At 41.9% G+C, this 16251-nt stretch overlaps 1 protein-coding gene across 1 annotated transcript; it reads left to right on the forward strand.

Moving 5' to 3' along the window:
• Window positions 1–803: 803 nt before the first annotated feature.
• zgc:65851 (uncharacterized protein LOC321113 homolog) lies at window positions 804–7456 on the forward strand. Its single transcript, XM_036526675.1, has 4 exons — window positions 804–1715; window positions 3426–3743; window positions 4160–4284; window positions 4609–7456. Exons 1-4 carry the CDS (start codon window positions 969–971, stop codon window positions 4994–4996), a joined length of 1578 nt encoding a protein of 525 aa, XP_036382568.1. The 5' UTR covers window positions 804–968; the 3' UTR covers window positions 4997–7456.
• Window positions 7457–16251: the final 8795 nt, after the last annotated feature.

The following is a 16251-nucleotide window of genomic DNA, read 5'->3' on the forward strand; positions in this document are numbered from 1 at the left end:
AGTGTGATGCGCAGTTCTCTCCGTATTGATCCCATCCCTGAAGTGCAAAATTGCAATACAGCTCTTACCCCCCGCTCTAAGACACACACACACGCGCGTCTGAATAGCAAAGGGCGTATAAGAAATAGTTTTAAATAAAACATATGTGAAACAACCGAAAATATATGTTTCACTCAATTACGATCCACCTAGATACAATGTTTGGATTCGTGACAAACTGTGCCTATTTATTTTAATTGTCATTAAAATGTGTCGAGTACGAAATTCACCCATTTAAATCCTGAGCAGCCTAATAAATAATGACACAATCGGTGCTATTTTTACAAATAGCACATGAATAATATTTTGAATGGCAGCCAAACTTCCATCTTAAATCTTATTCAGGAATCCATTCAACGTGTGTGTACAACTTTCAACCTTGTGATAGTTTAGCTAACCTATGCATATATTTTATTACAAATGCAATACTAATACTACTGCTGCTAATAATAATAGGCTAATAATAATAATACTAATACTAATACTGCTAATAATAATAATAATAATAATAATAATATATTAAATTATATAAAATAGATAAGGAAAATAACAGATGTAAAATCATAAAGTATTTTATTTGAAGAAAGTAGGTTAACTCGGCGCAGCATGAAGCACGTTTCAATACAGAGATAAGGGGTTTTGCAGCTAAAAGGCTAAAAATGAGCAGCGTGAGTGAATTTGTGTTCCCCAGGGAACAGAGCTTTTTGCAGGAGCTTGCAGGTTTCCCCTTTTCTGCTGCCGCCTCTGCGTCAAATGATGCCACAGATCTCTGGCTATATAAGCACCTGTCCTGGCTGTACTGTACTCGCATCTCTCACTTTCTCTCCCACATCCACACACACACACACTCACTTTCACTCACTCGCAGGCAGTGGGAACCGAGCTCTCTGCAGCAAGTGAAGGACAGCACTTCAGTGATCCCGCTAAACATGAGTTACACCAGCGACATGTTCTCCAGTAGTTCCTATCGGAAGATCTTTGGGGACGCCCCGCGAGCCTCTGGGCGCATTTCTTTGAGCAGCAGCCCGTCCCGCCTCCAAGCGGGATACCGCTCTGTCTCACAGCACCGTAGCTACGGCTCACCATCCTCCATGCTGTCCACCAGCTACCGCAGCAAGCTGGGTTCCGGCCGCAGCTTCTCGTCCTTGCCGGACCCCACCGTCGACCTGTCGCAATCCACTGCTATCACCAACGAGCTGAAGATCATCCGCACCAATGAAAAGGAACAACTACAAGGCCTAAACGACCGCTTTGTCACCTTCATTGAGAAGGTGCATAATCTGGAGCAGCAAAACAAGGTGCTTGAAGCGGAGGTTACCTTGCTGCGCCAGCGCCACTCCGAACCCTCGCGCCTGCATGATCTGTATGAGCAGGAGATCCGCGAACTGCGGGCGCGCGTGGAGGAGCTGACCCACGAGAAGAGCCAGATGCACCTTGATTGCGTGCAGATGAATGAGGCGCTGGATCGCATGAAGGAGAAGTTCGAGGAGGAGACGAAGCTCCGCGAGGAGGCGGAGAACACCCTGAAGGGGTACCGCAAGGACGTGGACGACGCTACGCTGTCAAGACTTGAGCTCGAGAAGAAAGTTGAATCACTGCTGGATGAGATAGCTTTCCTCAGGAAAGTTCACGAGGAGGAACTGCAAGAGTTGCAGGCGTCCTTGCAAGCCACACAGGTGCGAAACTTCACCTTTATCTCAGTCACCATCCTAACATTCACCATCATCATAATCATTATTCTTGTCATGCAACACAATGCACTTTGAACGGTTGCAAAAGATCAAATGTTATTTTTTTCCGTGACCTATAAAGGGTGGAATTCAAAAACATGAAAAGCAGCACAAAGTTTCTACTGTCATGATTTTCATAACGGACAATAGATTATATACGTAGACCAGATAACCCCAATTAACTACATGTAGTCACTTTATTGTAGGTGCACAATGTCCCAGTATAACTTGCAACACACCCTCTGTGCCTCCTTAACTTTTAAGCACAGTAGCAGTCTATGTGAAAATTAAGACCCATAGTTATGGGTTTTGGCGTACTGTCCGTTTTATACTACAAGAACATGAACAGCGCATTGTGACACCAGATGGGAAATCTCCTTAATTTACGGGCACTGCAGTTTCAGAAATGCGTAATACGGTACCATCCCGACAACCCACCCATTCTGGGGTAAGATGAAGTGTTCCGCAGTGCTACATCCTTGTCTTCGTGCCAAGACGCAAGTTTTTATAAACGTGGAAAAACCGTAGCGATAGATCAATTTCGATTAATACTTGAAAAGCAAACTATTGGCTGAGCTATAATTAAGAGAGGAACTTCCATTGATCGATGAACTTGAGTATTGCTAACTGTGATTGAGCGAGTGTGAGGTCGGTAAGTTTTGCGCTAGTCGGGGTAATAAAGCTTTCGTGTCGCAGATAAATAGTAGCGCAGTTTTTAGGTGTGGCTCCGAACGGGGGGAGCGGGGCACTGCATGAGCTGTGTCCTTCAGTGCTCAGCATCAGCCGGTCTGGTGCTGTGCACTCCAGATTACGGAAGTGTGAGGAAGCAGATCAGGGACTGCTCTCAATACGACACCCAAAAACAGAGTAAATAGAAAATTTCTGAACACGGTGGCTCGGAGGAAGAATATAAAATACTTAAATATAAAATACTTTAAAATGATCAGAAAAGACAACTAATTAAAACGACTGCAGACATACTTGCTAATATAGCAAACAGATTTCTAGTGATCTGCAAGGTTATCATAAAATGAATTACTGATACACAGTAGAGCCTGTAAGAGGTGTCAGTTCTGTGTTCTGTTACTGGTATCCTAGCTACGTGAGTGAATATGCAGGTATTTATATAAAACACAGTTTAAAGTTATATGGGGATTTGAAGGTATATGAAGATAGATAAAACATTAAAAGACCGAATCAACGGTCCAATTAGACGATTTCTAGGAATTTCAAATTATTATGAAATTAATGCCTGAAGATACGTCCAGCCCGTATAAAAAAGGCAATCAAGTGCAACTCAATTCGTACAAAAGAGATTTGCTTCAGCCTTCCTGAGACAAATATAAGAGGCATTACATGCGATGTAAAGTGTACGCGTATTGACAGTCAGTCAGCATCCCTCGCTTCGCGCACAGGATGCTGATTCAGCGATCGATTTATTTCCCCTCAGCAAATTTCTGCCGCTTCAACAGAGCACACAAGCCATATATTGTATATCCCACTGTAATCTGTATCAGCCATAGATTCACCAATATATCCAAGTAGCTGCACAATATTTTATCATGTCTGTTAATTTGAAATCATCTTTTTTGCATTTAAGTGTATTTAGCACCCCCCCACACCCACACACCTTGCTGTCTTCTCTGTCCACACCAGGTTTCAGTGGAGATGGACATGACCAAACCAGACCTGGCAGTGGCTCTGAAGGATATCCGGGCCCAGTACGAAACGCTGTCCGCCAGGAACCAGCAGCAGGCTGAGGAGTGGTACCGCTCCAAGTTTGCCAGCGTGACGGAGGCTGCCGCACGCAACTCCGACGCCATGAAGCAGACCAAGGAGGAGCTGAGCGAGTACCGAAGGCAGGTGCAGGCCCGCACCCTGGAAATCGAGTCCCTCAGGGGTCACAACGAGGCCCTGGAGAGGCAGCTGGCTGAGATGGAGGACCGCCACAGCGGAGAGATCGCAGAGCTGCAGGTCAGTGACTGCATTCACGCAGGTAGGATACACACTGGAAAACAGGAGACCAGTGTGGATCCACTATGTGGTACATATGCACTCTACCTGTGTGAGTTGTGTGTGCTACTTTATATTTCAGGATGTACCAGTAAGTACTCAGTATTTCAGTTTACCAGGGAACTGTAGTATTGCAGCATTAAATATTGCAAATATGTCAACATATGTTACAGTAAATGAATTTTCAGTTTGTCAGTTTTAAGAGAAAGTCCAAAAGGATGTGCGTGAATATATGTCAAATCTTTGTGAGCTTGTTGGGTTGATGTGTAGGGCCTGTGTGAGAGAGTGTTACAGTATGCTTGATTTTTATGTGTGCTGGGATGACTTCTGAGATCCTTGTATAAAAATGTGGGCGACTGTGTGTTTCTCTGCCACAGGAAACGATCCAGCAGTTGGAAAATGCTCTGCGTAACACCAAGGGTGAGATGTCTCGCCACCTGCGTGAGTATCAGGACCTCCTCAATGTCAAGATGGCCTTGGACATCGAGATTGCCGCCTACAGGTCAGAGACGCAATATGCCTCTGTGGGGGGGGGGTGTTGGGCTAAGGCACAGCATTGGACCAATGCTGTAGCACTGGAGTCATTTGCAGAATGTTTGCAGAGCTGGGGTTACATCCGCATAATTAGCCAATCACAGTCATACCACACTGCCGGGATAGTAAAGTAAAATGGTCAGATCTCCCTTAAGTGTGTTGTAACGTGGACATTGTTCATCTAACAGTAATGTGAGTGTGTGGAAAAGCTACAGCATCAGATCAGAAATATGTATGCTGCAGCCAATACATTCTATACATGTACATTCACTGCATTTCTCTGTCTTTTCAGGAAGCTGTTGGAGGGAGAGGAGTGTCGTCTGAGCACAGTGGGTGGGGCGATCCTGCAGTCAGGTTACTCTGGCTTCTCCTACTCAGCTGGCCGCTCCTACCCACTGGGCGCTTCCGCCCCCTACAGGAGGGTCGGCGCCAAGCCAGAGGAAACAGAGGAGGAAGAGGAGGAGGAAGAGAAGGAAGAGGAGGAAGAGGGAGAGGGAGAGGAAGAAGGAGGAGAAGAGGGAGAGGAGGGGGAGGATCAAGAGGAAGGTGATGAGGAAGGGGAGGAGGAAGAAGAGGAGGAGGAAGAGGAGGAGGAGCAGCCAAAGAAGGATGAGAAGGACGAGAAGGACAAGAAGAAAGGAGCTGCTGGAACCGCTGGAACCAAGAACAGCAAGAGCTAAACTGCTTGCATTATGTTTTTCTTTTCATACAAACCCACTCACTCACTCATTCACTCACTCAGTCACTCCCCTTCCATCTCTCTACGTCTCTGTCTTACACAGACAAACATATATACATACACACACAAAAACACACACACACACACAAACACTCTCACACACACAATCTTGTCCCTCTGTTTTTCTGAGTATCATTGATTATAAGCAGTCCATGTATTCAAACTGGACCACAATGGATGTACAATATAAATTTCAAAAAGCAAACCCACCATAGGAAAGAAACAGTTGATAAACAGTTTAAATACAGAGCATCTGGCTAGTTCAGCAAGATGTATCTTATTGACATAGCACACTGATACACACCAAGTATAACCAGTGATATTACCCAAACACAGCACAGAGAGACCATCTCAGAGTGCAGGTCAAGTATAGCAATGGCAGGGCTCAGAGCAGACACAGAGGGATTTCTGAAAGTCCAGACTGCTAAACAAGGAGAAGGCCTTGTCAGAGTATCAGTCAGATAAGAATGCATGGATGGTCTTTCCTCAGAATGTCCCACCTTTTTATATCATTTCACTGTCATTATGGTTAAAATGCAATCAATGTGAAGCAGACAGTGGGTTCTCCATCGGTGGCACTCAGACTACAGAATGCACAGAGATTAGTGCAAAGTGACCAACTTGGCCTGGTCCATTTTAAGGTGCTATTTGATAACAAGAAAACGGTTTGGAAAGCATTGGAACCAATACTTTGACAAACCAATGTCAACAGTGTCTCTGGCTTTTAAATCAAAGCAGAAATATAGATTAGTTCTACTTTGTGAAGTTTCACATGATTGAGCAGGGCAACCATCCAGACAGTGTAGAGAAAGTTTGTTCTGTGGGTTACATTAGTATAACATACACATGACACAAATAATATGTAGTGGATACTGACATCTGTTAGAAAAGTGTGTTCTTCACTCCTCTCTCTTACTCATTCACTTGAGAAAAAGGAATAGAACATTCCATCCATCACTCTCTTTCTCTCCATCTCTCCACACTTTGATAGAAAACACAATGATACGTGGCAAAGTTAGTGTTTAGGAGGTGTGGAATGATCCATCCATCTTTCCTTCGATCCCTTGATCTCTTCCATTGCAATGGCCCCAGCACGATGAACAAGGCAAAGTTGAATAAAAGAATTAAACTGAGAATTTTAGGGGGAGTGCTCTGCTGGTAGAGTTAGGAGTAGGAGGCGTCACACTGCAGCTCCGCACTGCAGAGGAACTCTTCTGGGAATGAAAATGTAGAAACTAATACAAGACTGCTGCTATTTATTGTACTGTACCTTTTTTGTTTGAAAACAAGACTGCCTCTCGATTGATTAATTTATCTTTAAGTGGATGTGCAATTATGTGTCTTAATGTGCATTGACCAGTTCCGCTTTCTCAGTCAGAGGGGGGAAAGGTGTTGCCATGATGTCTCTGCCTGGTTCGCCATCAGTATGGTACGGAGAGCTCAGGCAAACATGGTCTGGTGGGTGTGGCCTCACAGAACTGCCCAGCAGCGCTCCTAGATCAGTCCTGTGGAATGATTGGCTCGGGCTCAAGACATACGGCATTCCTGCTGAGAGACTATAGGTCTGACGGGTAGGGTTTTTCAGTACAGCCTGCTCTGGACAGGGTAAAGGTCAGCTGGACTAGGACAGCTGGGTCTGACAGCGACAGCCCTCCACTCAAGGCTGCAGGCGACAGCAGTGCAGACACTGTGGTGTGATGGGCTTAGGGTGCAGTGGCGCAGATAAGGGCTATTTTCACCATCCTCCCTCGCTACAGGGAATTCTGCACTGCTTCACTAATGGTGTGTACTCTGTACTGTGAATGGGCATTGAAAAAAATATGGTAGAGGGACTGCATAAATGTGAATTCTGCAGACAGCACTGTTTGGAGTTTAGTGCACTGTGAAATCTGAACAGATTGCAGGAACCCACACAAAAACGGACAGGTTAGGATAGAGTAAATTACCATAGGGTTTGGCCAATAAACTATAGTGTCCTATTGTTAATTGCTCTATCCCATCAAGACTTGTTGCTAGCTTAACCCGAGAGACAACAGTGTGAAGGGAGGGACCAGGACTGAATCACAGGAGGCTGGAGCAACCTAGTGGCTTTAGTCTAACTCTCTTTCTTTCCGTCTGACTTTCACTGATGAATAAACCAATCGACAGGCAGTGATTGCATGGCCTGATTCTTGGAGCTTGAAAACACGAGGGGTTGGGATGGAAATTGCTTGTTGGGTGTAAAAATGTAGTTGCCTTAACCATGAACTAAAATAAAGAAAAGCAACCTTTCACGCACATTTTCACATGATCAGAGGTGTTGCAGAACTGCTGACACTTACTGTTCAACTACTGTGACTGTATGTACTGCGAACTCATGCAGTGGTATTCCCCCTAAAGCCAAATAAAGCCATTTATTAACCAAACACTCACCTTATTGTAATTGTGTGCTTATTGTATGTCAGTATTCATAATGAAATCAATAAAAAAAATTCCAACAATAGTTTGGATAATAGTTACAATAAGCCATAATGACATGAAAAATCTTGTATGAAAGATGTTATGTTTTTAGCATGTCTCAACAGTATCTATAACATTACCAACAGGTAGAACTGGCCTTTTCCATTGATGAATGTATTTAAACCAATTAACTGACCTTCTCCCCATTTAAACATAAATGGACCTATAATAACCTACAATGTTGTACAAGCAAAATGAATACATTCTCCAATAGTAGAAGCTCCCAATCATCTAGAATCTATGTTATTTTCCACAACATAACACCTGAAATTGCCAAAGACAAATGTACAAATCTCAGAAAACAATAACGAGTACAACATTAATAAATGAAATCGAATAAACTCAAACAGGCAAGGAGATGATGAATGAAGAGAGATCCGAGCAGCTCAGATTAGGGAGTGTTTATCCATTCTGCCTCTCCACCATTTTTCTGTGAGCTCCGCAGCAAACTGGGAGGTCGAAAAAGATATGTCAGAACTGACAAGACCAATGCAGTCATTACAGGGCGGTGTTTCTGTGCCATATTCCCGTTCAATAATCCTGACAGAAACATTACCTCAATCGTGAGAAGCCAACTCGTCATTGCATTAATCTTAGGGCCTATAACAAGATGTGATCAATGGCTCACAGTGACCAGATCCCTCAAACCCCAATTGCACCTCTACTCACAGAAGCACATCCAGTATAAGCAGATGTTAGATTTATTGTCCTTTTGGCTTATCTAACTGCAACAGATAGCAGGACCAAATCTGTCCTCTCTTTCCCTGCATGTCACAAATCACAAACCTTGTCCGGTAAATTAGTTCTTTTGGAGCCAGACTCAAGACCAAATTGAAGGAGTACAGTACTTCAGGCAAAGCTCTGAAACCGGCAATGAACAGGTGGGTGAAGACCAAAGAAAAAGCCCGGTTTCCATTAACCTTCCTTAGCTCTACGCATTTCAACAAATTGAGTGTTCCTGGGATATCTTTAGAGTCCGCCTTGTTTGGTACACAAAAATCTGTGGCAAATGATGCCAATTATACGTGGATGCAGCTGAACAGCATGAGAGGTAAAATGATTATTTGCTATTGAACTATCCATTGTATATGGATATATATAAAATAAGCATGCTACCAATTTGCTACCATAAGCATTGTCAAAGGAATTTTTCTGGCAACAGTACAAACATGCCTACTTCAGCTTGTCTCACATATTGCTGACATACAAACTAATGATGGTGGATCAGTAGAAGTGTGGCTTCAGTGACACAGGAGAAATACGGCAAGTCGTCATTCACCTGATGTCACTACCATGACAGCGCTGAGGAATGTGGCAGTATAGTCTTTTTAAATTAATGGGCCTGCCTTGCGATGTGATTTACTGTGATAACTGTCAATGCGGATCTTGAAAAGGGTTAACAGACAAGCCCTGGCAAGGACAGGTGCTTGCCTGCTAGTCTGTAGTCTGCAGGTTTTAATTCACGTTTAACTGCTGGTTTAATTACAAGGTTGATGTTGAGCGTAAAGATAGGAGTCAGGAGTGTTTGTTGGTTGCTGTGGCCGGGCACAGATTTATTGTTTTATTACCATGAGTCTCAGGGGTGCAGAAAGATGAATCTGCTCAATTATGCATACATCTCTAGAGCCACAAATTTGCTGACGGAAAATCGCCACATTCAGCCCGACAAATCAAGGTCGAATCCACGCCACAGCGATAGCCTTGTCATCTGATCACATCTCTGCGTTCTAAATAAATGTGTCTGGCCACTGTGGTCCTATTACAATGTCTTTTTCTTCTTATGCTGCTCCTCCTAACAGAAATGTCACTGAGTTCATCTCATTTACCTTTCCTTTGCACACCTCAAACCTATGTGATTCTCCCTGTATTACCCAACCACCACACACACACACACACACACACACACACACACACATTAATTGACATCAGCACCCTTCACTTTTCATTGCCAGGCAAACGAGAAGGCACTTTTATACAGTACCAGGCACAACAGACAATCCATAAAGACGTTTCCCTAACCATAAAGCAACATGGGAAGAAACCATGAACAAACATCACCGTGTGAAACATCAGTCAACATGTGAAACCCATCCTCATGATGGTCTTCTTTACTAAAACGGTTCAAGTTGTAACCAGTAAACTAGAACAAACAATGACTGAATAGCTGAATTAACAGTAATCGTTAATCTATCAGTGCAAAGAGCATCTGTGCACTGCCAAATGTTGCAAACACTTTTAACATGTAATTTTTCTAGAATTTAAGGTCAATGTCATTTTCTATACATAATATACTAATTACTACACTGACATTTTGCAGCTAAACTATTTATCAATAAAGATATACATGTAATACATTCAATATATGTTTTATATATATGATAACTTAATTGTTTCATAATATTTACAGATTATATTTGGCCCTTATTTTCAAGGGTCCGCTATGAAAATATATGCAAATTGAAAAATATAGAGCAAATATTGCAAAATATGTCAGTTAAATACATTTGACAAATCATACATTTTACAATATCAAATGGTTAAACACACAGTACCAGAAAATAAATATTTAACCCTCAGATCAGGTCATTAATGTGGAATGGCTGTTAAACCTGATGCTAAAAGGATGCAAGTGTTCATTTAGTAAGATGCTGTATAAGCACTACTGAATAAGGCATCACAGATCAGAGTCAGAGTCAAGAAAATTTACTGGAGGAGATAATCTTGTTGGCTGTCTCATAGAATTTCCCAAAGGATGGCCTATCATTTTGGGAGGGTGAGGCTGGTAAACTCCAGTGATGCAGTATAATCATAATTTACAAATTACGTTGAATACATCAATCAGTAAACGTTTATAGAAGCTATTGAATGACATGCGTATCAAAAAACCTTCTGACTGTGCAGTTCATGTTCAGTTCACTATGCAGACACACAGAACTAATATTTTCATTTCCAGTTGCTTAAAAAACTTTCAGGAATTTTCAGGCATACTAATTTGAGGCAACTGGGCCCAAAATAAATGGCCATTCCTATGTAAAATGAAACTAACTGACTTTAGTATTTCCATGGCTTCATGGACAATTCTTGAACCATTGTTATTTTCCATTTCAATGTGAAATGTAATATCTTCAGGTGTCAGATGTGATAATCCTATATGGATTACCCCTTTTTATTCTGTCCCCTTGGTGTGTAACTCCTCTGTTCATCTTTAAGCACCTCTATCCCTCCTTTACATTTCAGCAAACCCACTCTTCTGTCTGTATGTGCAACCTCTCCTGTCTCTCTCTTTCCCAAACTTCTTATGCACAACGCATAACCTCCCCAGACATCTTTCATCTCTCTTTTTTTATCCCATTTTCCCTTCATTCTTTTCTCAGCCTCTCCTTTCCCCACCCTCCCTCCCTCTCTCTCTCTCTCTCTCTCTCTCTCTCTCTCTCTCCCTCCCTCTTTCTGGCACCCCTCACCTACTGCTATATATAGACTTCTGCATTGCAGATGTCCCACAGCCCAGAGCCCTGCAGTCGTGTGAAAGCTGCTGGATCCCAACCCCAGTGCAGGTTCGACACAGAAATGGCAATTACCAAACAGTGCATGTTGTAGTGTAATGTAGTGTGGCAACATGGGTGTAGCATGTGATGTATGACGTATAGCACGGTGAAACAGCAGAATGTGGTACAGTAAAGGCAGACACAACAAACTGGCAATCTAGGGGGAGGTAAGCATTTGTAATGCAGCAACTGTTGCCACGACTGCATTGTGTATATTTTACACAAAAATGACAGTAGTGTAGGCGTAATATCAGCTGTATTTGTGGGGAATTAGTCTGTGAATGTACAAAGCCACCTTAAAAGACCTTGCCACAGTGAGGGGGAGTAAGTTACCATCACCCATCGTGACCACCACTCTGCTACCACCACTTCACACACACACACACAGTACACACATGCATACACACACATGCCCACGCACATGCGCACATACAGACACTCAAGGACAAGCTGCAAGCTCATCTATATTCACAGATCAACCCTACAGCAACCATTTACATTGCAAAGACATTTAGAAGTGAACAGGTTTGTAATGCTAAATGAGGCAGGAACCCAAGTCTGCAATAGGGAAATCTGAACATTCTGCAGACAATTTAAAAACCAGATGGCTGAATAGCCAAACACACAGCTCTGGAAATCGATTTATCAGCACTAATCTGATTCTGAAACATTCCCCCCATCTCAAAACACCACAAATCCCAATAGGGACCTGCAAACTGCGGAATGGCTGAACATTTCATTTAATTATTTAATGTGGTGTCTGCCTGAGACTACTCCACTGTGACTATGGTACACAGACTGACCCTGGGTGGTCATGTCTGCCAAGTACAAGTTAACAAAATCACTGAACATCAATCTACATTACCAAATGTTGGCTTTAATAAGCCATTTGTTCAAGCCCTCTGATGCACTGAAAATCCATCCCAGCTTAGAGGAAGCATGCAGGAGTCTAAGGTGTTGTAGTATTTCAACACATGCTAAAAAAATGACTCAGGTCCCTCTGTTCTTCTAATAAAAGAATGTGTAAAGGCAAGTCATAGCATAATACACTAATTTACCACACAAAACAGATGATGAATAAGGTATGATCATAATAGAGGAAGTATAATGGGATAATATGTATGACAGACTGGTTTCATCTGACAAGAATTAGTGAATAAATTGCTTTGCAGTACCATTATTGTAAAAATAAAACTGATGAATGAGCTGAGGAAAACTAATGAGGCAGCTACAATGTAAGTATTCACAGCTGTGCTGCTCAAGTAATTAAATTTGTCTCAAACACTACATATAGCAGTCCCATTCAAGATCAGTAGGGACTCCTATCATTTTTGCCTTTATGTATTAATTTACTTTGGAATTCCAAATTGTTTCGTGAGACCCAAGCAGGTCTGACCAACAGTTCAGTAGAGACTCCATTGGGCAAATGTTGCCGAAACACCCTTGCATGCACCAGTAACACATTTTGACTGCAATGTTCCCCTCCCTGAACCCCTCCACTGCAGGGAGCATCAAGTATTTATACTGCTCCTCTCTGTCACGACACAGGGCTGAACCACTGCACACTGTTGCTGGGAAGAGACATTACATGCAGACAAGTAGATTTAATGGCCTGGGTAACAGCATGTTAAAATGTGAAGACAAGTAATGACTTCACTATTCAGACATCTCTTTTAGTACACTGAACAGACCTTTCCCAATGCCTAATAACTACTTTAGATTGTCAAGCTTTGTACTTTAATATGAAAACAAACTCAGTCGTTAAATGCATGGACCTGCTTGCATGGGAATTAAATAAAATTCCAAATTATCAAAAATGCAGTTACCATCTGTTATGTCATACAATACGGAATTCCCAACATGCAAACACTTCAGTCCAGCATGAAATCGTATTTATATGCGTTTCCTGCCACCTAGTGTTACACTTACGCCTTGCACCACGTTTCCATATGGTCAGTTTGTAAGAGCGCAAGAGCACAAACGAACATTCGCTGAGAACATGTGGAAGTAGCAACCCATGTTACGCTCATAATCTCTGTGCGTACATGTAACTGGGAGAAATCCATAGTAAATCTATTGTTCATTTTATTACTTTGTCCGGAGTAGTACGACTCCTCTATTTGAGCAGTGCACCGGCAGCGAAAAATAAACATATGACATTCTATTTCCGCTCATGGGTTTGTAGTTACATGTGTAAAATAGAACAAATTTCGTTCCAGAGATCTGCTGATACGTGAATACTTTTAAAATCCTTCTGAATAACCTCTAAATGGTTAATTTTGTCTCATATTTAATCCATTCCTGAAACCAAAATGGCCGAATTTTAAATGATCACTGTATGAAGTGCTTGCGGCGATTTTCATCGCAGTTGCTACGTCAACTATACGGTAAACAGGGTTGGCTTGTAAGAGCGGCACGTTTGCCCGCATCAGAAGACTGCACGACCTTCTGTTTTGTCAGCTCCTGCAGAATTGCGTGATCCCAGGGACTGTATGACTAAGATGTATGGCAGAGTTTTTCATTCCATGTCATATCTGTTTAATACCTCCTCTGTCCTTTTCTTACACCAAATAGGTGACCGAAGGCCGCGTAAACCATATCTGCCCTACAACTGCGGATAAATCGAGGAATATTTACGAGGGCAGCAATATTACGCAATAAAAGCAAAGACGGGATGATTTTTATAGTATCTGGAGTGGTTCACATTATGACATGAGCCCATCCAAACAGAATACGTATCGATAGATATTCACAGTTGCTGCGCAAATCGGATGTCCCTTTTTAATCCACATCGTGTGAACTCAGTTGGAAACATCAACATAAGGTCACGTACTGCTTTGCACACACCAACCGCTATCCTCTGCGATGCTGTTATTGTTGAGCGGCCTCCTTCATTCCATACTCTGCCAATAATACATATTAGGGCATGTGCTTAAACGTATCGTGGTAAGTTGCATCACTTGTTTACCAGGTGTTTTGTATATCTATAAATAAAGTAATAATGATTATAAGTGTGAAGGAGAGCCTTTACCTCCCCTAAAAACAATGTTAATTGCTAGGTTGTGTCAACTGTTTAGAGAATATTAAATGTTCAAGGGCCGTTTGTCATCTATACAATTAACAGATCATATTTTATCAAGTGCATCAAAACCTGTTCATTGTTAACTGTTTGCCTATTTCTTATGATAATTGTCTTGAACCAGCCCATTGGTTAATGAGCCACACCTGCCCAATTAAAGGCCTGTTAAATACAGGTGTGGGGGTGGAGAGCAGGGGTGTTTATTTTGTTACTTCTGACTTTGTTCAGGATGGTTTCTTTTCTGTTTTTTTTTTTTTTAATTAATGTTTGCTCTTTCTGTTTGGCTCATTTTTGTGTTGGCCAGCTACTCCCCAATAACAAAACGTCATCTCAGTTGTAATGCACCTTTATCAAAACTGATGGCTGTACTTTGTAAAATAGGGGTAGCCAGGATAAACCAAAAATGTGTAACACAAAGCAAGCTGTCATGTCATTAAAATAGACACAACATATGTGTAGTTAATTTAAAAATCCATAAATGGCAGTATTGAGACGATGGGTTTTATAAAGGATGAATACCCATGGTTACGCACTCTGAAATAATTGGGCAAGGCGTTGCAGATCTGGAGCAGCACTGTAAAAGCAACGCCCTGCAAAAAGTCATGCCAACTATGGTAAGGAATTTGGCCGCGGGTATCACGAACATCTCAGAATCATTCAACCTTTTAATGGGACTGGCAGGGTGTAAGTATAAAGGAGATTACTAAAATATGCTGTTCTACCCTGAAGTGCTTTGCAGGTGAGGAGAAGCAATCAATGCCACTAATATGACACAAATGTCACGACTGATCGTTTGGTACACAAATATACCATGTAATCAGGTGACCATATTTTGTGCCATTGAAAGTTAATACGTCTTTTTACATTAAAAATGCACGTGGTTTAAACTGTCAGTCAAAATAGCTCTAGTGGTAAGAGCACTTCCGACCATGCAACAGCCAGTAATGTCAATAATATCAAGTATGTTTACCGAATGAACACTAGAGGCGCACCACTCGTCTGAGGCAAAATAGAGATACTATACAGAGATGTATCACTCAGACCAGAAGATGCTACCTACGCCTTCGTGATTGGGACCTCGAGTTTGTTTGTTGAGCCTTTCACATTTGCCATTCGAATTCTAACCTATCGCCTTTTGGAGCATCAGTAAGGAATAAAACCAGATATAAGAAATTTATTTAGCTTCATTTAATTGGGTTCATGCGATCTGTTCATAGGTTCCATGCTGAACTACAATTCCCAACATGCAAACACTTCACTCCAAATCACGTACAATCTGTGAGCTCAGGGTTAATATAAAGTACATTGTTGAAACGCGCTTAGTGCCAAAACCTCATATTAAACTGCTGACAAAATCCTACTTTGTTATTGTGTACACCCCAAGGAGCCAACACTGAATCTCAGGAATTATAGGCTAGTTCAAAAGCATATGGAAACTTGGGGAAAAAAAACAAGCGTTTTCATTGATCGGCTGGAGGTCTGCTGTAAAAATACACTATGTTCGCAAATATTCTGAGAACATATTTATTCTTACATATATATGTGTTACTATGTGTGTTACTATGGACTGTTACTAGCTACATATGTATATGTTATATGTGTTACTGTGTTATTATGGACATATATGTCCATAGTAACACACGTCTGCATTAGGTAGGCCGAGCTAAATCAGACAGGGACAGAAAAGACAGCTACTTTCTCCCCACATTGTGCTTGCTGTACAGTTTACCTGCGAATTTACCTCTTCAGAAATCAGACGGACACTCTAATACTCTTAAAATACGTTCCGATCTTGAGCACCAAGCAACCCAATTAGTTGTACACAACAAACTGATATTTGAAAAAAAACTTGCGTTTTGGGTGACTTAATGGCAAATATGCTGCACGATTTGATTTGCGATCATGCAGCTACCACATGAATATGTGACACGTGGGTCACTAAAGTCGGATCCATTGGGTAACAGAAGCTTCTCGCGTAAGAGTCAATCGGTGCTCCGCCATGAAATCGAATTCGGAGTTGGTGTGAATGTTTTAAAATAGTGTGTAGCACACCATCAACAACCCACAAACCGA

The sequence above is a fragment of the Megalops cyprinoides genome, chromosome 4 (assembly GCF_013368585.1).
Source record: "Megalops cyprinoides isolate fMegCyp1 chromosome 4, fMegCyp1.pri, whole genome shotgun sequence".
Classification (NCBI taxonomy): domain Eukaryota; kingdom Metazoa; phylum Chordata; class Actinopteri; order Elopiformes; family Megalopidae; genus Megalops; species Megalops cyprinoides.

Bases quoted from the DNA above. Each gene is read 5' to 3' on its own strand.
- zgc:65851 (XM_036526675.1), top strand. From the start codon at position 969: ATGAGTTACACCAGCGACATGTTCTCCAGTAGTTCCTATCGGAAGATC. The intron at 1,716-3,425 runs GTGCGAAACTTC...TGTCCACACCAG, and splicing joins CGTCCTTGCAAGCCACACAG to GTTTCAGTGGAGATGGACAT. The intron at 3,744-4,159 runs GTCAGTGACTGC...TCTCTGCCACAG, and splicing joins GAGAGATCGCAGAGCTGCAG to GAAACGATCCAGCAGTTGGA.